The sequence below is a fragment of the Phycodurus eques genome, chromosome 16 (genome assembly GCF_024500275.1).
Source record: "Phycodurus eques isolate BA_2022a chromosome 16, UOR_Pequ_1.1, whole genome shotgun sequence".
Classification (NCBI taxonomy): Eukaryota; Metazoa; Chordata; class Actinopteri; order Syngnathiformes; family Syngnathidae; genus Phycodurus; species Phycodurus eques.
The window spans coordinates 9,939,076-9,964,924 of NC_084540.1; the positions used below are offsets into that span (position 1 = coordinate 9,939,076).

At 42.9% G+C, this 25,849-nt stretch overlaps 3 protein-coding genes across 3 annotated transcripts in view; 2 read left to right on the forward strand and 1 right to left on the reverse strand.

Moving 5' to 3' along the window:
• Positions 1 to 1,556: 1,556 nt before the first annotated feature.
• LOC133415461 (retinal cone rhodopsin-sensitive cGMP 3',5'-cyclic phosphodiesterase subunit gamma-like) lies at positions 1,557 to 3,929 on the forward strand. The gene is made up of 3 exons (XM_061701555.1): positions 1,557 to 1,658; positions 2,610 to 2,758; positions 3,206 to 3,929. The coding sequence occupies exons 2-3, from the start codon at positions 2,616 to 2,618 to the stop codon at positions 3,321 to 3,323; spliced, it is 261 nt and encodes an 86-aa protein (XP_061557539.1). The 5' UTR covers positions 1,557 to 1,658; positions 2,610 to 2,615; the 3' UTR covers positions 3,324 to 3,929.
• Positions 3,930 to 7,057: 3,128 nt separating this feature from the next.
• On the forward strand, positions 7,058 to 16,065 carry LOC133414966 (retinoic acid-induced protein 3). The gene is made up of 4 exons (XM_061700722.1): positions 7,058 to 7,307; positions 9,659 to 10,824; positions 15,245 to 15,300; positions 15,440 to 16,065. Exons 2-4 carry the CDS (start codon positions 9,699 to 9,701, stop codon positions 15,527 to 15,529), a joined length of 1,272 nt encoding a protein of 423 aa, XP_061556706.1. The 5' UTR covers positions 7,058 to 7,307; positions 9,659 to 9,698; the 3' UTR covers positions 15,530 to 16,065.
• A 2,551-nt stretch (positions 16,066 to 18,616) lies between these two features.
• The window catches only part of LOC133415027 (RNA binding protein fox-1 homolog 2-like), a 59,640-nt gene continuing 52,407 nt past the window's right edge, over positions 18,617 to 25,849 (reverse strand). Inside the window, 3 exon segments of the mRNA XM_061700814.1 lie at positions 18,617 to 21,283; positions 22,173 to 22,248; positions 23,185 to 23,291. Of these exon segments, the coding sequence (XP_061556798.1) occupies positions 21,239 to 21,283; positions 22,173 to 22,248; positions 23,185 to 23,291 (228 nt within the window). The 3' untranslated portion in view covers positions 18,617 to 21,238.

The following is a 25,849-nucleotide window of genomic DNA, read 5'->3' on the forward strand; positions in this document are numbered from 1 at the left end:
AAAAGGGACTACTGATTAACAAGCTAACGTCACAGATTTCACGTGTGAGTCCAATGACCTACTGAGTCTCAGGGTCAAAACTGCCTTTTTCCAATGACAAAGAGATAGCGAAGCCAAACTGTACAATTTAGGGTTAATAATTTCTCAAAAGGTGATCTTTCCTCAGTTCGCCTCTCGTCTCCATATTACCTGTCCAGCATTCTTGTTTTGACACAGAGGAATAAGAGCCAAAGGGTTGAAAATGAAAAGCTGCACGTGGAAAATACTTGAAAAGGAACAATCACAATGTGATCTGACCTCAAAATTCTTAGAAATAATCCCAGTACCTCTATATCCTATCGCCAGTAAGTATTCACTATTATGATTTCACTTGAATACTTCATTTCTTTATGCAGGACATTAGCTTGTAAAAGTATTAACAAAGTGTATTCTAGCTTGTATTGTTTGAATGGCCTGCTTTCCCGGGTCAACTGGATATGACGACTAGCCTCAAAGAGGCCTGGTGCTTATACATATATATATATATATATATATATATATATACACCCCAATTCGAATTAAGTTAGGACGTTGTGTTAGGACGTTGTGTTAAACAAATAAAAACAGAATACAATGATTTGCAAATCATGTTCGACATATATTTAATCGAATACACTACAAAGACAAGATATTTAATGTTCAAACTGATATACTTGATTGTTTTTAGCAAATAATCATTAACTTAGAATTTTATGGCTGCAACACGTTCCAAAAAAGCTGGGACAGGGTCATCTTTACCACCGTGATACATCACCTTTTCTTTTAACAACATTTAATAAACGTTTGGGAACTGAGGACACTAATTGTTGAAGTTTTGTCGGTGGAATTCTTTCCCATTCTTGCTTGATGCACAGCTTCAGCTGTTCAACAGTCCGGGGCCTCCGTTGTTTTATTTTACGCTTCATAATGCGCCACACATTTTCAATGGGAGACAGGTCTGGACTGCAGGCAGGCCAGTCTAGTACCCGCACTCTTTTACTACGAAGCCACGCTGTTGTAACGTGCAGAATGTGGTTTGGCATTTGGCATTGTCTTGCTGAAATAAGCAGGGGCGTCCATGAAAAAGACGTTGCTCGGATGGCAGGCATATGTTTCTCCAAAACCTGTATGTTCCTTTCAGCATTAATTGTGCCTTCATAGATGTGTAAGTTACCCATGCCATTGTTCGATTGCGTTGTTGTCATGGCTTTTGAGTGTAAGCTAAAACATTGCTTCACATGTAGAAGCTCAGAAAAGCACGTGAGCTCACTTTAGTCAACAACAAGCACATGCGAGCTCAGTCGAGCACATGGACCGGAAACGCGACCAGAAGGTTCTCGTCCTACTCCTCTCCAAATTTCTTATCAGGCGTACTGAGGTTTTAGAGAGATAAACCTGACCAAATCCTTCCAGATTGACCTTTGACTTTGGGTCCCACGGTAAGGCCTGAGGCAGTGCTGCAGGAGTTCAGATGACCCGTGGGGACCATGTGACTGGAAAGAGGCGTCTGAAGGGATTAGAGATGAAGATAAAAGCACAGCAAGGACAGCAAATGGCACAGACTGAAAGAAGAAGAAGAAGGAGGAGCAGAAGGAGGAGGAGGAGAGATCAGTGGCGGCCTCTTGGGATATCTCAAAAAGGTAAGAACAGACAACGATTGGACGTGCTATTGCAATGATTTTGAACTCACTGATTCTTACTACTTGACTCATAGCAGAGGATACAAGCATCCAATCAAATACGATATTAATGATGCAGCTGGCTTTCGATTAAGCTTCGTGACCTTATGTAAAGCTGGTACACGGGACAGAAAACAGCCTAAATGGCACAAACTAGGAATGAGTAGCGACAGGTGTAGAGAGGATTGACCCGAGTGTGAGCAGTCGCAGCAACAGACGGATCTTAAATCACTCCATCTTCACTCCTTCTTATCCAGATCCAGATCCTATGCAGCAATTCCATGTGTGCTGTGTTACATAACCCAAAACAGGCTGTTTAACAGGCTTAGCATATGCCATATGAGAGATAAAATCAGGTCAGTTAAGGTTTGACAGAGCAAGTTAAATGTCTCGATGTAAAGCAACTGCAAATTACACATTGTGTTCCTATGATAATAGTCAAAATATGTCAGGATGATGTCTCTTTCTACACCACTGAACAAACATAGTCAGTCATCTTCCGTTCCGCTAATTCTCACTAGTGTGACATTAATATCTTTCTGAAAGTGGCAATCAAAAGTGACCATTATCTGTTGAAGGCGGCATTTTTTATTTTATCATCATTATTTTTTATTTTTTTTTTATCTCAGATCAAATTGCGCATCAGGCGTACCTAATAATGTGGACGGTCTGCATCCTTGTTTTCGAGGAAGGGCAATTAGTCCACGGTGGATCAAAGCGGGATTAGACCTAATCTGGTTGTTTAAACTCATCTGCATAATCTGTGTAGATTAGTGCAGAGACATTAACAGGATTATTAACAGTACATCGCGCAGAAAGAGAAGAAGCTACGAGATGTTGTTGTGATCTTTGAGTGTCTGAAAACTGTTTCAATGTTATTTTAATTATTATTATTATTATTTTTTTTTAAAGAGAAAAATGAACGCCGGCCCACCTGCAGGAAGCGCCCTGGCACCTGGTGGAGCCTCTGGGCCCACCACCCCCAAGAAGGGCCCACCCAAATTCAAGCAGAGGCAGACTCGCACATTCAAGAGCAAGGCCCCCAAACCAGGCCAGAAGGGGTAAAAAAAAAAAAACACCAAAGCATTATGATACAGTAGCGTATTAGCCAAAATATCATGGAAAAATGAGGCAGACGTCTTAATCCAAAAAAGTGTCATTATAAAACACTGTAACATTACGCACAGTTGGAACGTTAACCTTATGGTTAAATATAGGAAAGTACTGTGCTTAGGTAACGATTCATTCAAATGTATTACTGTATTACTCAAAACCAAAATAAATGCTTAGTTGGAAAAGATTAAATGCAAATGTATTGTCCTTTAAAGTTAAATACAACGGAACTTGACTTAACAAATGTACTGCACAGGATTGAAATTTGAAGTTAATTCAGTGATTGTTTCAAGAGGAAGCTCGCTAACCTCACACTTTGAAAATCACTCCAATAGATGTAACCCATTCCTAAACCAGGAGCATTCGCTCTAACACAATTGCGTCCTTGTTTCCAGCTTTGGTGATGACATCCCCGGCATGGAGGGTCTCGGCACAGACATCACAGTCGTGTGCCCGTGGGAAGCCTTTGGCGACATGGAGCTCAGCGACTTGGCCAAATATGGCATCATTTAAAGCTGCTCTCCTCTCTCCATCCCTGCTCGGCTTGTCGGGATGAGGCGGCCGGCGCCCCCGTTAACGCCCCTCTCGTCATCTACCTCGGGCCTCGCTCCACTAAGTGGAGGGAGAAGCTTAATCATGCTCTTATTTTTTCTATTATTATCCATATCATACTGTTCACAGTATATAATACACTTGAAAGATTGACGAGAAAACTTCACGCACCCTTTCCTTCCTCATCCTCCATCTATTATAGAGTGCCACTACCCCAACCCACGCCAAAGGACGCGAGAAAAACTGGTCGAAACTAGTTTGATTTGCTTCTAGCTATTTATTTGAGTGTAAATACTTTGTACCTTGTTTCCTTTTTTACTTCCTTTCTTGCTATGCTGCATTGTATCACTTCACAAGGTCACTGTAAACATCATGGGGGGCAAGGAGAGTATGCAGGATGCTGTACTGGTGAACACTACAATGCACTTTCACCCCTTTAAGATGCTCTCTTCTCCCTCCTTAGAGACGATCAATACTGCAAATGTGTGTTGCAAGCGCAAAACTGTGCAAAAGTACTGTGAACTGATGTGTCCCTAATAGTTGCATTAAATTGCTTTCTTTTTAGAATTTACAGTGCCTCTTTCTTGTTGGAAAAACTTGTTCAGCCTCCATAGGGCACACAATTGAAGCCCAGATTTATTTATAATTATTATTTATTTATAATTATTGAAGTATTTGTAAGGTTTTATTTAAATTCATATTCAATAGTATTTAATTTATTGTAACCCTTCTATTAAAGCAAGACAAAAAAAAACCCAAAGGCCACTGAAATAACTTGACTAAAGGTATAACAACAACAATGACTAAAAAGTCACTAATGAAAATCAGGCATTGATTTTTTTTTTTTTTTTTTTTTTTGTGGTCAAGTCAACAAAATTACTTTTGAAAAACAAACTCATAAACTTGAGAAAAAATGATGACACCCATAAACTGATAGTTTGTTTTGAGGCGGTCACTGCAATCAAACGATCATCGTTTGACGGGTGCCTTCAAAAAACTCCTTCCACATAGGCTCAGTAGGATTTAGATCAGGACTCAAAAAAGGCAATTTCAAAAAATACTACAGTCCAATGTTTGAGATTTCATTGTTGCCTGCACAGATTCAAGACCCCTTGAGCCAGATGGAGCAAAGCAGCCCCGGCATGTACAGCGAGGGCTCTACGTTCGTAGACGGCGCATCTGCATGGGGCGCAAAAACTGGTGCGTTGTGATTTTCGTTTGTTTGCCAATTTAGTAGACCAGTCTGCAACAAGCTGGGTGTTGCGGCGCAGCGAGGATGTGTCCTTTGACATGTGCCTGGCCTAATGAAAAGTTGGTGGCAGAAGATCTTACACCTACTGAGATCACCTCTAAGTCCGGCGAAGTAGGTAGACCACTGGTCTATCCATCCATCCATCCATCCATCCATTTTCTACCGCTTATTTGAGGTCGGGTCACGGGGGCATTAGCTTTACCAGGGACGCCCAAAACCTCCCTCTCCCCAGCCACTTCATCCAGCTCTTCCGACGGAATCCCGAGGAGCTCCCAGGCCAGCCAAGAGACGTAGTCTCTCCAGCGTGTCCTGGGTCGCCCCCGGGGTCTCCTCCCGGTGGGACGTGCCCGGAACACCTCACCAGGGAGGCGTCCGGGAGGCGTCCGAATCAGATGCCCCAGCCACCTCATCTGGCTCCTCTCGATGTGGAGGAGCAGCAACTCTACTCTGAGATCCTCCCGGATGACCGAGCTTCTCACCCTCTCTCTAAGGGAGAGCCCGGACACCCTGCGGAGGAAACTCATTTCGGCCGCTTGTATCCGGGATCTTGTTCTTTCGGTCACCACCCAGAGCTGGTGAGGGTAGGAAGGCATGGTCATGCCACCCTTTTCCGACTGAGGACCATGGTCTCAGATTTGGAGGTGCTGATTCTCATCCCTGCCGCTTCATACTCGGCTGCGAACCGCTCCAGTGAGAGTTGGAGATAATAATAATATAATAATAATATATAATAAAAGATATAATCGGTGACAAAGGGCAGCCTTGGCGGAGTCTAACCCTCACCGGAAACGAGTCCGACTTACTGCCGGCAATGCAGACCAAGCTCTGACACCGGTCGTACAGGGACCGAACAGCCCGTATCAGGGGGTTCGGTACCCCATACTCCCAAAGCACCCCACACAGGAGTCCCCGAGGGACATGGTCGAACGCCTTCTCCAAGTCCACAAAACACATGTAGACTGGTTGAGCGAACTCCCACGCACCCTCAAGGACCCTGCCGAGGGTGTAGAGCTGGTCCACTGTTCCATGGCCAGGAAGAAAACCACACTGCTCCTCCTGAATCTGAGATTCCACTTCCCGACGGACCCTCCTCTCCAGCATCCCTGAATAGACCTTACCAGGGAGACTGAGGGGTGTGATCCCCTGTAGTTGGAACACACCCTCTGGTCCCCCTTCTGGGACCACCACCCCAGTCTGCCAATCCAGAGGCACTGTCCCCGATGTCCATGCGATGTTGCAGAGGCGTGTCAACCAGGACAGCCCCACAACATCCAGAGCCTTTAGGAACTCCGGGCGAATCTCATCCACCACCGGGACCCAGCCACCGAGGAGCTTTTTAACCACCTCGGTGACCTCAACCCCAGAGATAGGAGGGCCCGCCTCAGAGAACCTCAGAAAATGGAGGGATGGATTCCAAGTCATTCAGTGAGACAGTCCTTAACCTCCATGACCGATTTATGACACTTCGGTATGACCCACAATGCATTGCGCACTTAACACACCAGTAAAACTGTATTCTTAATGTGTAAATACAAAAGTAACAACAATCAAATGTACCTTTTACTAAGGAAAATAAAGAAACTAGTGTGGTAATAGTGAAATTGTGCATTTCTTTGCACTTTTACGGAACTATTATTTTTCTGGAACACTGCTGTGTAATAAATAGAAAACCATAAATACCCCGAATCCCAAAGCCTCAGTCTGCGTCATGTCTTTTGGAGGTCTCTGTGATTATCAGTAATTAATCACTAAAACAACATCACAACTTCTGTCGAGATGAGTAATCATCACCCAAGTTTCCCACATTTGGGTTGCCATGGTTGCGTTTGCTGTTCAAAACAAAGCTCTGCCATCTGCATCAATGAACTTCACGTTTGATCTCTTCACAATGACTGTGACACAAAGGGATGAACTCCTAAATTATTTGGTCTGCTTTTAGTATTTCCAATTATCCCCCAAATATACCTATAACGTTAGGCACAACTGTGTAGTATTTATGCTGCTAAAGCAAGTTTGATGAATTCAGAGCTGGGACTGAAGCGAACACACCTCATAACATCTTTACTTGTCCTGACATGAGTTAAAGGCTTACGTATGGGATTGCTCAAGAGAACAGCTCTCACATTTATGGACAAGACAGACCCTGAGGCTAATTTCATCAATTGTTTCTGTCATTACAGGGTAACCATGGCAACGGTTGCGTACCCCGGCACAGACCCCTAGCCCCGCTCTGAGGCCAGGTTCGGAGTAGAATCATGCTTGTGGAATTCCACTTAGTCCAGATAGAGTGCAAAGAGTTATCAGGAACCATGATTCAAATTCCTGTGCAGGATTCGAGAAAGCGGGGAGGAGTGAACTCTCCCTTTGTGTATGTGTGTGTGTGTGTGTCTGTGTTACCTTCAGGTGTGTCAGCCCCACCTATAGACAGAGGGAAACAGGAGGGGGGGGAGAAAAGAAATTATGGGAAGGGATGCAGGTTTCTCTTCGTATTACCCAACCTGCGGATTCCAGGTGCGAACAGTTCACTCCCAGCGGCTCCACAGCGTCCACACCCCGTGTTGTTCCGATTATCTTGGAGCAGGCAGTGCTATGGCCACACACTGCACACACTGAGTAGGCATCAATGCACCAACACATTGTGTGTTGCAACAAAATTGAGGCTGTGTAGGGTTGTGGCAAACAAAGGATTAACGGTAAGTGTCACCTCTTATCAATCCATACGATACGAATTTAGCTATTTTGGCATGAACTCATTAGATCGAAATAGAGTTTCGTAAAAATCTGTCTCTGCAAATAGCCGGTTTTGTTTGACATTGTCGAAGAGGTATTTATTCAACATGTTTATTACAGTGGTTGTAGTTTGCAGTGTCGAACGGCACAACATTATTTTAAGTTTCAGTTCCACTCACCTAACTAAATGAGGGGACCATCATTTTTGAAAATAATTCATAGTATGATACGATGTTGTCCACTAAGTTTTACAACATCCACTGTCTTTGTAAAGGTGGAGTTATTTACACTTACTCAGATTGTGCAGGTGTTCCTAATGTTGTGGGCAAAAAGAGTAGGTAGCAATTGACATCTCCAGACAGAAAGACAGGTTTCACTTTTAAATTACAGCAATTATATTTTCATTGGGGATCAGCAAGGTGGAATAGTGGTTGGAATGTCTTCCTCACAGTGAAAGGTTCCGGGTTTGGGATGGACTCCAACTCAGTCATGTCCTGAATGAGGACAAGCACTGTAGAAAATGGATTGGTGGATTTTGTTTATGCGCTGTCATCAACCCATTGAAAGCTAATGGGTCCTCAGTGTTTCTTGGATTATTATTTAAAAAACAACAACAACAACAACAACTGCCGTGCACGACCTGGGTTATATCAATCCAGTGACGATGCAAATGAAGGTCATATTTAAATATGCCAATGAAACAAAAGCTGTTTTATGAGCCTGGAGGAAGAGATACTACTCTATTATCTCCCGCAGCCTCTGCAATCTGCACTGCAAAACTAATCTCATTGACTCACGCTGCCGTCTGAATCCTCGTTTTGTAGCTCAGTCATTAGCTGATCGTTCATTTTCCCTCCTCACACCAAACTTGCGTTAGCCTGATTTCATTTCGTGGCCCTCGCTCAAATCTCTCTTCCTTGTTTTGACATGTTCATGTCTTCCCTCTGTCTGTTTGTTTTTCCCCTAACGGTCAACTCTTAAGTCGACAGAGTCAAATCCATGTTACGCTACACTGTGACACGCCTCTTCAGAATGAAATCAATTATCAATACAGTGTGTTCACTCTTCTCTTCATAATTAAATACATTTTCTATACCATATGTCCTCATTAGGGTTGCAGGCGAGCTGGAGCCTACCCTCGCTGACTTTGGGTGAGCTGCAAGAGGCGTTGTACACCAGGAATTGTTCACCGGTCAATCGCCAGGCGCATATAGACAAACAATCAAAGTCATATTCACACCAACCTCTCGACTGTGACGCAGGCGTGCCAACCGCTATTCTACTGCGCAGCTCTTCGCAAAACCTTCAGGACAATTGCCTTGGAGCATTTTAGGAAGATCATTTTCTCTTCCAGTATGACCGTGCACAAAGCAAGGTCCGTGACGACATGCTTTTAATGAGTTTGATGTGGGAGAAGCCTAATTCAGACACCTTTGATATGAACGAGGAGAGCTTATGAGCCAGGCTTTCTCTCAGGTCCAACATCAGCGACATCTGGACAAAAACAAAAACTCCCACAGACACGCACCAAAATCTTGTAGCAGGAAAACGGGAAGCATATCTAGCTAAAATGGGGAGATTGACTCAATAAATGGCTGAAATGGCCAATGAGATTTCAGTCCTTTATTGAGCGGGATAAAGAGACAAACACACAAATGCAAACACTTGCAAGGAGCATTGAGGAGACGAATAGTTCATAAACACTACTTTGGCGCACTCTTACTTAGGTCATTGCTGCCGCTTAGTTAATACTAACCAGATCAACGTCAGCAGGTGGACTTTCCATAATAAAGATCGGACAAACACTGTACATCAGCGGTGCCAAATTCATTTTTGTCACGGGCCACATCGTAGTTACGACTTCCCTCCGAGGGCCGCTACAACTGCGAACCCCTATAAATGAAAGATTACCTCATACACTGTAATTACATACAGTATACACAACACATTGATGCATAGCCAGTTTTGAAATCAGAAGCCGGTAAAAACATGTTTTTCAACTATTTCTTTTCAAAGGGGGATCGGTAACAAAAACTGCTTGCAAATCTCTCAATGGTATTACACCAGAACACAATGAGCAATTTTGATTTGCTTTCACGGGCCACATAAAATGATGTGGCGGGCCGGATCTGTCCCCCGGACCACCAGTTTGATAATGTACTGCGCTGTACATTATCCATCCATCTACCATTTTCCATTTTCCATACAACTTATCCTCTTTGGGGTCACGGGTGTGCTAAGGCCTACTCCAGCTGAATGTATGAAATAAATGGACTTGAACATTTTGCATAACACAAATGTTTGTTTGTTTCAGGAGGGAAGATATCCAAGGACTAAATACCTGGTGTTCCAAAATGAGCCCAGCCTTGTTACCTGAAGATCACAAGTTGGTGTTTCCCCTCCTCCTCCTCTTCCACGTCCCCTTCACGTGTTTATCTCAGTCATCATCAACAAGCAACATCAGTAATGGGACATCAACCACTTCCTCCTCAAACTCCACCTCCCACAAGGCAATTCCAGGCTGCCGTCCAGGACTGGATCCTCTGTATAGGTACCTGTGTGACCGCAGAGCAATGTGGGGCATCATCCTGGAGACCCTGGCGTCCTCTGGGTTCCTCTTCAGTATGGTCCTCCTTTTCGGCCTCCTTCTCTGGTCCCTGTGGATCTGCGTCTCCTTACGGCACCAGCGCAGCAATATCGGAGGCACATTGGCATGCACGTCCATGTTCCTGTTGGCCACAGGTGGCATCTTTGCCATCACCTTCTCCTTCATCATCCAGCTCAGCCCTCAGACGTGCCCCACCAGGCTCTTCCTGTTCGGCGTCTTCTTCTCCTTGGCTTTCTCCTGCTTGCTGGCTCGCTGCCTCGCTCTGATGGGCTTCGCGGCCGCTCGAGGATGGGGCGAGCCCGCCATGACTCTGGGGCTTTTCACCGTGCAGGTGATCATCTCCACAGAGTGGCTCATACTGGTCTTGGTGCGGGATAAGAAGCCCTGCGAGTACAGCCAAGAGGAGTTTGTCATGCTGCAGATCTACGTCCTGTGCCTCCTGGCCATCAGCTTGATCCTGTCCGTGCACTTCCTGTGTCGCTCCTGCTTTATGTACAGCTACAGCTACGCGGGTGCCACCCACCAGCAGAGCAGGCAACAGGCTGTGCTCCTCTTCCTCACGCTGTTGCTCTCTGCCGGCATCTGGGCGGCATGGATCGCCATGCTCAGCAGAGGGAACTCGAAGTTGGGCCGTCGGCCGCAGTGGGACGACCCGGTGCTCGCCGTGGCCTTGGTCGCCAACGGCTGGGCGTTGTTGATGGGACACGGCTTGTCGCAAGTTGCCTTCCTCTGCAGGGGGGAGGCCAAATCCAAGGAGATCCCTCTGAGCTTTGCGGGCTGGACCAGCCCCAGTGCTGACATCCCAGGATTGAACAGTCCCAAGGCGGGAACAGAGAACGGAAGCTTCGAGAACGAGCCAGAAAACAGAAGAGGTGAGAAGCCTTAACCTGTTCCACTTACTGTCTTAACCTAAATGGAATAAAATATGAACATTTGTTGCAGCTTTAGCGTGATCGAGAGCGAAGACAAGGGCTTGTTTTTCACAATTTTGAAGCCTCATTTTATAGACTCAGCGATTTTTAAAAATCATTCAAATTTGGCATGGTTGTTAACGACACTTTTCTCTGTGTCAAATTTACAATACATTTATTTTGACGTTACAGGGACCTTAAGTAGATTTTTCAGGTATGTGTATTTTGTTTCTTTTTTGGACAGCTTCTTTTCTTATACTCGCTACATTTGAAAAGGTATCCTTACTTTGTCAAAATAGGCTCGTTACTTTTTTTTTTTTTTTTTTTTTTTAAGTGTCCATGGATGACGACGTGGCGTAAAAAAGACGTAAATAGAGAGAGGTAAAGCCAAACACGGTTGAGATCTTGATTGATTGAGAGCTTGGGGTCTCAAATGGCGGAAAACACACTGACAGAACTGACATGGAGGAACGTGAGCCAGGAAGCATGGATGACGATGGCAACATATTTCGAGAAGCAAGATATTCCCCATGGCCTCATCGAAGAGAATTGTTTGATGCTGTTAAATACAAGGATGATCTGTAGCGAATTCATTGTCAGTCCTGTAACAACACACACACACACAAAACTCCGCAATATAGCGCGGCCACAAAGCGTGATCCGCAACATACAGTGGGTACGGAAAGTATTTAGACCCTCTTAAATTTTTCACTTTTTTATATTGCAGCCATTTGCTAAAATACTTTTAAGTTCATTTCCCCCGCATTAATGTACACACAGCACCCCATATTGAGAGGAAAAAAAGGAATTGTTGAAATTTTTGCAGAAAAACTGAAATATCACACAGACAAGTATTCAAACATTTTGGTCAGTGTTTAGTAGAAGCACCCTTTTGAGCTAACACAGCCATGAGTCTTTTTGGGAATGATGCAGCAAGTTTTTCACACCTGGATTTGGGTATCGTCTGCCATTCCTCCTTCCAGATCCTCTCCAGTTCTGTCAGGTTGGATAGTGAACGTTGGTGGGCAGCCATTTTCAGGTCTTTCCAGAGATGCTCAATTGGGTTTAAGTCAGGGCTCTGGCTGGGTCACGGGGTTGTTCTGAAGTCACTCTTTTGGTATTTTAGCTGTGTGCTTAGGGTCATTGTCTTTTTTGAAGGTGAACCGTCTGCCCAGTCTGAGGTTTTGAGCACGTTGGAGAAGATTTTCGTCCAGGATATCCCTGTACTTGGTCGCATTCATCTTTTCTTCGATTGCAGCTGAAAAACACCCCCACAGCATGATGCTGCCACCACTATGCTTCGCTGTTGGGACTGTGTTGGACAGGTGATGAGCAGTGCCTGGTTTTCTCCACACATGCCGCTGAGAATTAAGGCTAACAATGTCTATCTTGGTCTCATCAGACCAGAGAATCATATTTCTCACCATCTTGGAGTCCTTCAGGTGTTTTTTTTTTTGTTTTTTTTTAATAGCAAACTCCATGCAGGCTTTCATGTGTCTTGCACTGAGGAGAGGCTTCCGTCGGGCCACTCTGCCATAAAGCCCCGACTGGTGGATGGCTGCAGTGATGGTTGACTTTTTAGAACTTTCTTCCATCTCCGGACTGCATCTCTGGAGTTTAGCCACAGTGATCTTCTTTACCTCTCTCATCAAGGCTCTTCTCCCCCAATTGCTCAGTTTGGCCGGACGGCCATCTCTGGGATCTGATCGTCCCAAACGTCTTCCATTTCAGGATTATGGAGGCCACTGTGCTCTTAAGGAACCTTAAGTGCAGGTGAATTTTTTTTTTTGTAGCCTTGGCCAGATCTGTGCCTTGCCACATTTCTGTCTCTGAGCTCTTCTTTGACCTAATGATTCTCATTTGCTCTGACATGCACTGTGAGCTGTAAAGTCTTATATAGACAGGTGTGTGGCTTTCCTAATCGAGTCCAATCTGTATAATCACACACAGCTGGATTCCAATGAAGGTGTAGAACCATTTTAAGGATGATCAGAAGAAATGGACAGCACCGAGTTAAATATACGAGTGTCACAGCAAAGGGTCTGAATACTAATGGCTGTGTGATATTTCAGTTTTTCGTTTTTAATAAATCAGCAAAAATTTCAATGATTACGTTTTTTTCTGTCAATATGGGGTGCTGTGTGTACATTAATGAGGAAAAAAATGAACTTGAATAAAATGGCTGCAATATAACAAAGAGGCAAAAATTTAAGGGGGTCTGAAAACTGTTCATACCCACTGTAGTCGGGGATTATTGTACAATTGCACTTTTCCAGTTGTCATTAGCTAATGTAGTATTTTTCTTACTTCATTCACAGCGTGAGCAAATCTATGGAAACGCATTGTTTTGATAGTCTTTATAACAGGTACAGTGAAATTGAAGGTGGATTGTTGAAGGTGCCGTAAAAATAGTATGAAAGTATATCCAGCCATCAATCCATTTACTGCCACTTATCCGAGGTCGGGTCGTGGGGCAGCAACTGAAGCAGGGAAGTCCAAACTTCCCTCTCCCCAGCCACTTCGTCCAGCTCTTCTGGGGGAATCTCGTTGCGTTCACAGGCCAGCCATAGTCATAGACATAGTCTCTCCAGCGTGTCCTGGGTCGTCCCCGGGGTCTCCTCCTGGTGGAACATGGCCGGAGGACCTCACAAGGGAGGCGCCCAGGAGGCATTCCATTCAGATGCCCGAGCCACCTCATCTGGCTCCTCTCTATCGGGACTTACAGCTCGTGACCATAGGTGAGGGTTGGAATGTAGATCGACCGGTAAATTGATTGATTTACCATTTGGCTCAGCTCCTTCTTTACTACGACAGACCAATACAGAGTCCCCATCACTGCAGATGCTGCACCGATCCACCTGTCGATCTCCTGCTCCATTTCCCCCCTCACTCGTGAACAAGAACCCAAGATACTTGAACTCCTCCCCTTGGGGCAGGATCTCTCCAGTGAGAGCTAAAGATCGCGGCTTGACAAAGCCATCAGAACCACATCATCAATGTAATACTGATGTCGCCAAACCAGACCCCCTCAACACCTTGACTGTGCAGAGAAGTTCTGTCCATGAAGGTAATGAACAGAATCGGTGACAAAGGGGAGCCAGGAGTCCAACCCTCACTGGAAATGTATTCACAGAAACCCCTCCACCACAGTAAGGTGACGGCTCAGGGAGGGTGTAAATATATCAAACAATAATAATGAAAAACCTTCCATTAAGATTCATAGGGAGTGATGTGGTAATGCTTTTTAATATATTGAGTAATTGTAATAATTGTTTTGGTGGGAGCACAACAATTCAGTCGTTAGCACGACTGCTTCGCAGTTCTGAATCTAAGCGCCACTCTTCCTGTGTGGAGTTAGCATGTTCTCCCCCTGCTTGTGTGTGTGCTTTCTTTTCCCAAAGTACTGCGGCTTCCTCTCCCGTTTGCAAAATGTTGAGTTCAAATCCACTGGTACGAATGAGAGTGTGAATTGTTGTTTGTTTACGTGCCCTGCGACGGGCTGCCGACCAGTCCAAGCTTGTCCCCCTTTTCTTGCCTGAAGTCAGCTAGCGTAGACTCCAGTGCAACAGTGACCCGAATGACTAGGAATAGTACTATACAAAATGAATCGATGGACGGAGTTGTTTTGGTGATATGGAAGGTGTTTCTGGCGGTACGGTGGACGACTGGTTAGAGCGTCAGCCTCACAGTTCTGAGGACCCGGGTTCAATCCCCGGCCCCGCCTGTGTGGAGTTTGCATGTTCTCCCCGTGCCTGCGTGGGTTTTCTCCGGGCACTCCGGTTTCCTCCCACATCCCAAAAACATGCATTAATTGGAGACTCTAAATTGCCCGTAGGTGTGACTGTGAGTGCGACTGGTTGTTTGTTTGTATGTGCCCTGCGATTGGCTGGAAACCAGTTCAGGGCGTACCCCGCCTCCTGCCCGATGACAGCTGGGATAGGCTCCAGCACGTCTGCGACCATAGTGAGGAGAAAATGGATGGATGGAAGTTGTTTCTTATAACTGGCCATGTAATATACACTACTCCAAAAAATTATCTCATAATAATCTTTCAGTACTTTTTGCAGTTTATGATTCATTAGCTTACAAACAATGAAGACCCCAAGTTCACCATCTCAAGTGATTAAAATATTACATAAGAATTAATAAAACATTGTCTTAGAGAAATGAAGGAGGAATTCGCCTTTTGAAACGTACATAAGTGTTCAATCAATCGGTATGAGGACAGTACTACTGAAATGAATAATTTTAGAAGCTCTCCTACAAATTATTTAAAACAAAATGTGTTACAGTTCAATACAGCTTTCTTAGAATCTCATCTGTCAGTGTGAGTGAATAATGTATTACAGTATGTGCTAATGTGTCACGTTTCTCCCCTCAGGCAGGCGAGCTGATCCAACACTGCGATCACCCTACGAGTCCGGATTCTCTATGACCGTGAGTAATAAACTGTCAGGATTAACCATCTCACGTTTAATTGCACACTGTGACCTTTCCCTTGTTAAGTCGCACTGTATGCTTCATGACAGCACAGTTTATCGTGAGCGTCAATGTTCCATGTGTGTGTGTGTTGCAGGAAATTGACCCCAATAAAGATTACACGATTCCTCGCCCTCAGAGCACCAACTACAGAGAACCATATGATGAATATTATGGGCAATTTTAAAATCGCTCTCTTGCACATGTGCAAGAAACGTATGCTCTACTTGGCACAAAAACAATTCATGTATTTCTTGATTGTAAATATTGTGTGATAAAATACAACTGAAATACAGAAGGTACAGTACTAGTACTACTAGTTAGTGCAGTATGCTTGTCTTCTTCAGGAGCACTGCCAATGTGCTTGCAACCCTCAACCCTAATTTGGTAAATGCCACATGCCTCACTATAAGATTCCTGTTATTTCCACCTGTCAATACAAAAATAATGAATAATAACAATATTGGTATACCATTATTGTAAACAATGATATTTATTATAATCTTTCTCCAGTTCAAGTAAAAATAAAAAAAATCATGTCGTGCACTAACTATACCAGTTTGAGATCGACAGATACACATCAAGCAGGCCTATACAATCTATTCGAGCAGTTACAGTGGTTCTGTGTGTGTAATGCATGCAAAACTACAGCAGTACGTAAAGCAAATTTCGCCACAGAGATGAGAAAAATCCATCCATTTTCTACCGCTTATCCGGGTCGGGTCGCGGGGGCAGTAGCTTTAGCAGGGACGCCCAGACTTCCCTCTCCCCAGCCACTTCATCCAGCACTTCCGGAGGGATCCCGAGGCATTCCCGGGCCAGCCGAAGGACGTAGTCTCTCCAGCGTGTCCTGGGTCGTCCCCGGGGTCTCCTCCCGGTGGGACGTGCCCGGAACACCTCACCAGGGAGGCGTCCGGGAGGCGTCCGAATCAGATGCCCCAGCCACCTCATCTGGCTCCTCTCAGTGCGGAGGAGCAGCGGCTCTACTCTGAGATCCTCCCGGATGACCGAGCTTCTCACCCTATCTCTAAGGGAGAGCCCGGACACCCTGCGGAGGAAACTCATTTCGGCCGCTTGTATCCGGGATCTCGTTCTTTCGGTCACGACCCACAGCTCGTGACCGTAGGTGAGGGTAGGAACGAAGATCGACCGGTAAATTGAGAGCTTCGCCTTTCGGCTTAGCTCCTTCTTTACCACAACGGACCGATACAAAGTCCGCATCACTGCAGACGCTGCACCGATCCGTCTGTCGATCTTAGAAAAATCCAAATTTGAATATACATAATATTGTGTATAACACTATGTATAATACTGTGCATATTCCTGTCATCTCCAGACGGTTCTTGTCATAATTCATGATGCTGACCTGCTAAGCCACATCACAGATGCACGGCACACGCTGTATTCTAACCAGAGATGATATAGTGCAACCCAGAGGTGATGGAGTAGGTGGGGAACTGCCAATCAGACGCAGACATGAACTATTAGCTGCAAGGGCAGGCAAGGACAAGATTAGATTGCAGCACAAATGTACGGTACATTTCAACACCTGTTACTGTTGTACTACTGTAAGGTTTCTTTATATATGTCGAAAGCACAAATGCTGGCGTGTCTTGGTTTAACCTTCTTTTCCTCCCCCAAACAAACTGTGCAGATGGTGCACAAACAGCCAACTCCTTTCTCAACCAAATTAAGAACCATGCCTCACATGCGGCAGAATGGGAGTGCAGCAGTTAAACCACCAGGGGGCAATATTTGCACATAAACATGAGAGTCAGCGTGGTTGACAGTCAACATCAGAAGGCTGGGGGAAAACAAACGACTTTATGGTGCAGAGCTACACTACCACCATGAAATACATTCAGCAGATTGTATTGTAGTTGAGTATTTAATCTGTCTTATAATACCATCAATATCATGTCACAATTATAGAAACATGATCACAAGGAGCAGTTCATAAGAAATATTTAGCTAATAACAAAATAAAACAAAATAATTGAAAAAAAAAATACATCATACTCACCATAGATAATGATTGTTAAGGTGTGCAGATCACTGCAGACAAGTTTTGCTTGTCCAACTCGGCTAGGTCTGAGCAACCCACCAGAAAATGGAAAACCGCTTGCGTTATTGTGGACCTGCATGCTGGCGATGTAAGGCAAAATTGAAATCGGATGAGAAAAAGAAATAGTCCCAGTTTAAATTACATCAATAAGCACTAGTGCTTGTGAAAGCCCTGGGCAGATTCGACTGACATGGCTGCACATCGAGGCTGAAAAAAAAAAAAAAAAAAATCGAACATCCACATTAACCTACTGCAAGCATTACAGAACTGATTATATTTCTAGACTGCTGGGAATAATGTTATAAAATTTCATGTAACCAATATAATTTTGGTTGTAAAAAGCCTTGCTGGACCTGACCCACACCACTGATTTTCTCCAGCATTTCAAACGCATGCATAAGGTTAACTGAGGAAATGTTCTATGTGCGAATGAGAGCAGGATATACCCTGATTCCCTCCCAAAGTCAGCCTGGATCAGCTCCAGCTCACCAGTGACGTTGAACAGATTAACCGGTAGAAAATGGATAGATGGAAGACGATCTCGACTTCATTTCTCTTCTCCCGGCAGCGTGACAGCGCCATGTGCAAAGGTCATTTCATCACTTCACCAATCCCCCTCCTGACAGACACATTCAGTCTTTCCTTCCAATCAGTCAGCAAGAATTCCCATCAAACTAGCAATTGTCCCCTTGTGCATCAGTGCAATTAGCAGGCATACAAGGCTTGTCGCCACATCCGACCCATTTAAAGCCATTAGCAGCACATTTACAATTAAAGATGATTTCCAGATTGCCCCCCTGCTGACATTAGGGAGGAAGAGATGGAGAAAGAACTGATCGGTGCAGCAGATTTGGTGCGGAGCAAAAGTCAAGAAGCAATAATGGTGCCCAATCGTTGCCTCCATCCATCATCAGTCACATGCGCTAATGTGCCGCAAAGAACGCGATTCGCGTGCATAATCAGAAGACTGCAGCATTCCTCTTATCTCACACAGCAGTGAATGAAAAAAGCCTCGCTTTCTTTCTCCTCTGTATTATGCCAAATGAATTCTCTCCAGATTGAATGACGCCATTCAAGCAATGTAAACCCAGATGAAAATAGCATGAGAGAGTAATATATCTGAAAATGTGTCTCATCACTTAGCTCAACACTCTCTCACCGTGGGGGAATAAAAAGCAGGAAGCAATCACTCATATCCACAAAGCTGTATAAAAACCAAACAGTTTATTATATACATTCAATAATAATGGAGCATAAACATAAGGAAGATACAAGGATGGCAAAATAAAACATTGTGAGAAAATACATGAAATGAAAAGTCACTTTGTCAAATGCAATTTTAAACAGCATGTGATACAGAAAAGAGGCCACATGCAATTCACACCCATTTCCATCGTCCCTGCTCACAATGCACCCACAAGCAGTTTGATGCGAGCAGTGCAGGGAGTCAGGGGTTAAAGTTGAGGACCAGCTGTGTGTAAAGTTGGCTTCTGTCATTCAAATTGTAATTTTCTTCCCCTCCCTCAGCCTTTTAAATAAGATCCCCTTTAAAGAAAATTTATAGGAGACGTACAGGATACTTCATATAAGTAACATGTACTGGTACTCGCCTTTTTTTTTTTTTTTTTTTTTTTTTTCTCTTCTTCTTCTCTTATTCATATTTTCACTGACAGGCTAAAATTTTAAGTGCCCCACAGTGGGCCTGCCTCAGCACTGTTATCACCTATTACAAAAGGAAACCCACAGGGGGGATGCGGGCGCGGTGGACATCCCAAATTAAACTTTCTACATATCTGATATGACTGCTGATTACTGTGACGACCTCAGAGGAATTTGGCTGCGATCAGTCAGATTATTAAAGCAGACTGAAATCAGCTATGGGCTCGGATACTTTTCCTTCTTACTTTCCTCCTTCACCTTCGATCAGGGAACGCCCTAAAGTTGTTCCCTCATCCCGCTGTGCTGTAAAAGAAAGACCTTCAGCACTAAGATTTGAATTCATGCACAAAGGAAAAAGTTCTCTGACATCTGTCCCCTCTCAGGAAAGCATGCATAGCAACATTTGTGGTAATACTTGTAATGAGTAATAAGACCAAAAACCAAAACAACCAACCCCCCCCAAAAAAAGCGCATCAAAAAATACTCACTACAGTCACAATCATACAAAACATCCTCACAAGGTGCTGCTCCATGAGCAACTCCAGAAAGATAAACTGTGTCCCGTCTGTCTAATCTTCACCTCAATATTACTCGTTTAACTACCCACACAGCCTCATCCCTTTGCCTCTAGTTTTGGCAATTCCAAACACCTGATCATCTCCCAAATGTCCCTCATGACTCCAACGTCTCTCAATTCATGACTTGCAGCAAAACCGTTTGAATGTAGGGGAAAAAGTCAATCTACAGTATCAGCATGTGAACAGACATTCTGTGACTGGTTTTGATTGCAGGTTCCCAAAAGTGCTGCAAACCTTTGAAATGTGTCTTACCTACAACACTGAACTTTTGGAACCTCGAAAAATACATCTTAAATCCAGAGATTAAAAAATATATAGTAAAATACAGGCGAAACAACCACAAAAAAAGAAATATATCAAGTCTAAAATGTGCTTTCTTCAACAACAACAAAAATCTTTGGAACCAAAAAGGCAAATAATAACAATAACATAGTGCGAGTATATTGAGGTGGATTACATAAAACAGACAATTGGTCAGGCCTCTTAAAAAAAAAAAAAAAAAAAAAAAAAAAAAAAAATCAGGGAGAAAACAGAGAAAATCCTACTGAAATAATTTCTGTGTCCAGAAATGTACAAAAACATTGAAATTGCTTGTTTCATGAGACCAGCAGCATAACGAAGAATTATAGGCCAAAATGCAGATATTTGTTTCCCCCTGGTCTTGTCTTTTAAATCTGATCAGGTGGGGGTTCTGTTTCTCTTAATCCATCTGCCTGGTTCAGTGACTGCATAACTGCTGGAGCTACAAAGTCTGACACTGAGGAAATGAGTCATTTTTTGGGGGATGCAGAAGAGCAGGCTCCTCGTAGTGTTGATAGTTCATCACTGAAATGATTCCAACTGGCTCATTTTCTTAACGAATTCATGTGGACCAGAAATGAAGGCATGTTAAGTAAGTATGGCAGCAAAAATCTATGAGAAACAAAATAATGAGGTAATGCAGAATAAAACTTTTTTTTTTTTTTTTTTCTCTTTTTTTTCTCCATTGTACCCCTGGGTGAGTGGAGACATGGATTCCACCGAAAATTGAGTGTTTTATGCCATGCTGTTCATGGTTTTGGTGTTACTTGGACAGTAGTGGTTCCTGTCGGTCAGATGCTCCCGTGTTCATTGCGTTTGATGAATGCGATACAGTGCCACGGCGGAGGGACATCGCTTTTCTTCAAAATAGTGTTTTAGTGTCTGTTTTACTAGCAATGCCGTTCTTGTGGCAGCTTGATCACTGAAGGACACTGTGGGAGTGGCTGCACAGAGACTTGAGAGTGGATTTACTAAGGATTTTGTGAAAACGGTGTAGTGTCGTATGGAGGATCAAGCAGGGGCAGTCTCTTTCCTACAGATCCAATAGTGTTTCTATAAAGTTAACGGTCATAAATTGTGCCAAGCGCTTTTTAATTACATCCTTGTCAGACAGACAGAAAAGAGTCGATGATGTGGCAACGATCGCTCTTGCCAATTTAAAAAAAAAAAAAGAAGGGGTGGGGGTTGTCACTCTAGTCCACCAGCAGAAAGATGGAAGGGTGTGTCTGCCAAACAAAGAGCTTAAAAAAGGCTTCTGGAGAGACATGAAATTTCTTGGGTGTAATTGGTGGCTTTAGTACGGAGCGAACCTACTGTATCCTGCCCTGTATAAACTGGCCTGAAAGACAAGAGACAACAGAGACAGCGGTCACATTGGGGCTACTATTATATACAGCATTACAGTTGCTTCAGTAGGTACACATCTACACTGATGTAAGCAAAGTATAGTGGAAGGTCTAACGTGAAATGCCGCCGAGCTTGTACAGTTTAGATAATTGTGTGGGGAATAAAGTATGTGTCTCACAAAGTCATACAAAGGTCGAACGTGCTGTCATACAAAACATCAAGATGTCATGCTGAATTATGATCTTAACAAAGGCTCACTCTGAAGTCATCGCAGCAAAACTGTAGGGTCAATTTTCTTTGTTTTTACTTTTTACACTTGTGTAACAATGGTTAAAAAAAAATATGTTTGTGCTGGATATCTGACACACACAACCTTCAATTTATGGAGAACACCAGTTGCCATAAAAGCCATGTTATTTTTACTTTGAAGGACAATTTACAAGATTACTTAAAAATGTACAGAATTTATTTAAACTGTAAAAACATTTGTACTAGAATGCTTGACCTCTCATGCTATATAATCAGTTTTTTTTGGTTGTTGTTTAGTTGGCATTTATTTGTGTTGCTACAACAACGGGTTTTCCGTCAGTCAGATAATCCCGCGTAATATTGATAAAATATTGTTTTATGTAAAATTTTGTTTTCTATTTGTGCATACATCTATACAAAATCCAACTATATGCTTATCAAAACTGGTTCGTATTTAATTACCCACAACACAGCAGGTAGAGTATATGCAAGAAAAAAGAAACTGAAGAGTCACAGAAGAGTTTAATTTTCCCCCCTCAAATAAACAGAAAAATGCATTTAAAGTGTAACCTGTCAAAAACTGCATAAAACAAGAATCAAAATGCAGGTTGTGTTTGTATGGGTTCTCTTACCATGGCTCCCACTCCGTAGGCAGCAGCAGCTGGGGCTAAAGCGTGGTATGGATCTGTCGTGTAAACCCGCCCATAACTAGAGGCACAAACACAATGCGAAAAAAATAATAGATTTTTCTAAAAGGTTTGCCTGCTATGTGCACATGCATCTATGGGTTCTGTTGTGCTGCTGGACAAACACTTTACGAACAACCTCAGTTTAATCAGCTGTGAGTTGGGCAATTTTACAAATCCAAATTCCAATGAAGTTGGGACGTGTAAAATGTCACGGCACGTTTACCACTGTGTTATATCACCTTCCTCTTTGGCCCGGAGGACACGAGGTCCACGATTTCAAAAAACTATTTGAAATGTGCACTCATCAGACCGCAGCACACTTTCCACTTTGCGTCACTCCATCTCAGATGAGCTCATGCAGTTGTTCACAAAGTGGTGAAACTCTCCCCACCTTTGCTCCTTGCTGAGCCTTTTGGGGATGCTCCTTTTATACCCAATCATGACACTCACCTGTTTCCAATTAAGTTGTTCACCTGTGGAATATTCCAAACAGGTATTTTTTGAGGATTCTTCAATTTCCCCAGTATTTTGTTGACCCTGTCCCAGCTTTTTTTGAACATGTTGCAGGTATCAAATTTAAAATGAGAGAAGATTTGATCAGTTTGAACATTAAATATGTATCTTGTCTTTGTAGCGTATTCAATTTGAAAAAGATTTGCAAATCCTTGTATTCTGTTTTTAATTACGTTTTACACAACATTGGGGTTTGTAGAAGAACTTGGGCAAAACAATGCACAGACAATATTGAGCTATTACAGTTGTCAAACGCATATTTTTTTGTATGTTTACTTCCTCTAAGTGTATAGCCAGGCGTCCTTTCACATTCTCAAATTCCTTTAGCATTCTTAACCCCAGTACTCGAACTACGACAACGTCCATTAACCGTCTGAAGGGGCTGCATCTCAAGCATCTCTGCAGTACAGTGAGCTGTGTGTTTGCTGGTGTTTGTCATCACCTGTCACTGTATGCGGCAGCTGCTGCGGTTGCTCCGGTTACAGCCGCGGGCTGAGTGTAGCGATAAGCAGCAGCAGCAGCGGCAGCGGCGGCAGCAGGATAGCCTCCCTGGAGAGACACGTACAACACAACTGACTAAAGGGACTCCCAGAAAAGGGGACAAATGGGCTATATATTACAGTATATTATATATATATATATATATGTTCAGTACTGTGCAAATCATAAGCCACCATGAGATTGGTTGTTTTCAAATAAGCGATAATGGCCATATTATTGGTCCTCAATTTCAATTTAGGTTATGAGCATAAAATACAAATATCTGTGTATTTAGTGTGACTTCCCCTTAGAATTATGCAATCATAAAAAGCTGCCGCTCTTAAAATTAATTTTTCTAACGCAAGTCAGGATTCTTGACAAGAAAGCCAGTGGAGGCCCAAGACTTCAGCACAGTCCTGTATATGTGTTGCATCTACAGTACCTTCTAAAATGGTTACATTGGTCAACATTAGTTCTGACAATTCTCACTGATACCCATAATACATGACATTGAACCCCTTCTATTGTGCGGTTCAACATTCACAGCTATGCTATATATCACACTTTTAAGCAATTTTCTTTAATGAGTTTCTAAAGTATACATGTAAGTTTTAACTTAAAGCTGCGTGACTTCAGTATCATGTTGTTACAAAACCATGCCAGGCAGCAGTGAGGTCTACAGGAAGAGATGCAGTATACAGTAACTACGAAGAAGCGGAGAATGCCCATTGTGTACAATACCACGTTTTGTTGTTCCCACAGAGGACAAAGTATATTGTTGTATGCTGTTTATATTTGTTGCTGCTTCATACGTGTTAAAGTAGAAGTTGTTTGAACGTATGTAATTACCGTAACATCGATGTTCATTTCCCTTAGTTCGTCTATAGCTTTGACATTATACAGTATCCTAGCATTAAGCTAGGGGACTTTCATTAGATGACATGATCTGGCTTGGTTGAACTTTTGGTGCTTAAATATACAATGTAGGGCTGAAACCAACAATTAAATCAATAATAGATTAATCTGCCAATAATCTTTTCGATGAATCAAATACATTTTTTTTTTCATTTCTCTCCCTTTATTCAAAAACAGAACACCATTTCAAATTAACAGTGCTGAAATTACACAAACAAACTGGTTATGATTCAGTAACTGCTTTGGTACATAACATGTCAGAAAACAGGCAAACATGTTGATCGCTGTTTTTCAAAGTAAAAGAAGATCTTTGCAAATATCTATATATTGTGCAAATATCTATATATTGTGCAAATATCTATATATTGTGATTAAACAAAGATCATCAGTATGCTTTCATGTAGGACGACAGAAATCTGAGAATATTTTCTGTTGAAAGGTTAAAATTCTGAGGATGTGGTAAATTTTCAGTTAAGCAAGGTCTCTAAACGATTAATTGATTATCAAAGTAGTAGTTTAATCTGATAATCGATTCGTTGTCGAGTAATCAATTAACTGTCGTGCCTCTCATACAATGTTTAATTCACTTTGGTTTTATGTGTCAGTTGTACAGTAAACTTCAACTGGGAGTTTAAAACAGCTTGACGCAAGCACGCTTCGCCTCTTATTTGAGAACAGGTGCTATTAAAAAAAAGTAAACATTTTTTAGTTCTAATTAGTTTGTTTTTTTAATACATTTAAATGTGTTTAAAGCACGTGGGAGGGGTAAAAGTTTAAATAATTTTTTTTTCAAATGTTCTCTCGATAGTGCAGATTTTCACCTATTGCGGGTGGGTTTGGAACGTCCCGACCACGATAAATGGACGTTCAGTGTATTAATATTATGACAAACACATTTCCAATCGGGTGAAAGTTAAAATGGTAGAAAATCTCTTTGGATTATATTTCAGGAGATGACAAAAGGTGGAAAACACTGGAAGTCACACAAAAACCTGACTGTTTGGTCAAAAAAAGCAATCGATACAAATAATGAACAGTTAGTCTCAAAAATATCAACAATAACACAGATAAACCTTTGAAAAAAAACATTTATCATTTTCATGTGGCTTCAGTGGACAGGGCAAAGAACACAGAGAGGTAGATTTGGAAAAAGGATCACACACTCTCAGACATTCACACAAGCTTATGCTGACAATGAAAATCATCTAACATTGACTGCATCCGTGATCACAATTACGATTCCAACCTAAATGCCACACACGATAAATGCCTATGTGACCTGATCAGAATACAGCACAGCAAAGCAAAGCAGAAAAGCAACCCCTCTGCAACACACGCAACACTGAGGCGAGGTAGACAGACGCAGGGTGGAGAAGATTGGGTTATTCATGAGAAAGCAAGGCCTTGTGGGTGAGTGCAAGAAGTGGAGGCTGATAGCAGAAACACAGCTTGTCTGCATGCGGCACACATGCTTCAATAACCATCAGGAAGAAACCATGTTCTCCATTTTAACTTGAGGCCATCAGAGTGTCTCACACCGCAAGGGACCACACCTAGCTGTTAAGGGAACCTTCAATTTCTTCAAAGGAAGGACACTGCAACTTAAAGTCTATATTCAAACCATCTTGGTTCCATTAAATATTTTTACATTTTGTATTCAGCAAAAAAAAAAAAGTGGTGGTCAGTCCCTCAAAAACTAGTCAACCAGATGA

What these genes read in the sequence shown, in the direction of transcription:
- LOC133415461 (XM_061701555.1), top strand. Translation starts at nt 2,616, where the DNA reads ATGAACGCCGGCCCACCTGCAGGAAGCGCCCTGGCACCTGGTGGAGCC. An exon ending in CCCAAACCAGGCCAGAAGGG is followed by an intron (nt 2,759 to 3,205) that starts GTAAAAAAAAAA and finishes CCTTGTTTCCAG; the next exon opens with CTTTGGTGATGACATCCCCG.
- LOC133414966 (XM_061700722.1), top strand. Translation starts at nt 9,699, where the DNA reads ATGAGCCCAGCCTTGTTACCTGAAGATCACAAGTTGGTGTTTCCCCTC. An exon ending in CGAGCCAGAAAACAGAAGAG is followed by an intron (nt 10,825 to 15,244) that starts GTGAGAAGCCTT and finishes TTCTCCCCTCAG; the next exon opens with GCAGGCGAGCTGATCCAACA. An exon ending in AGTCCGGATTCTCTATGACC is followed by an intron (nt 15,301 to 15,439) that starts GTGAGTAATAAA and finishes TGTGTGTTGCAG; the next exon opens with GAAATTGACCCCAATAAAGA.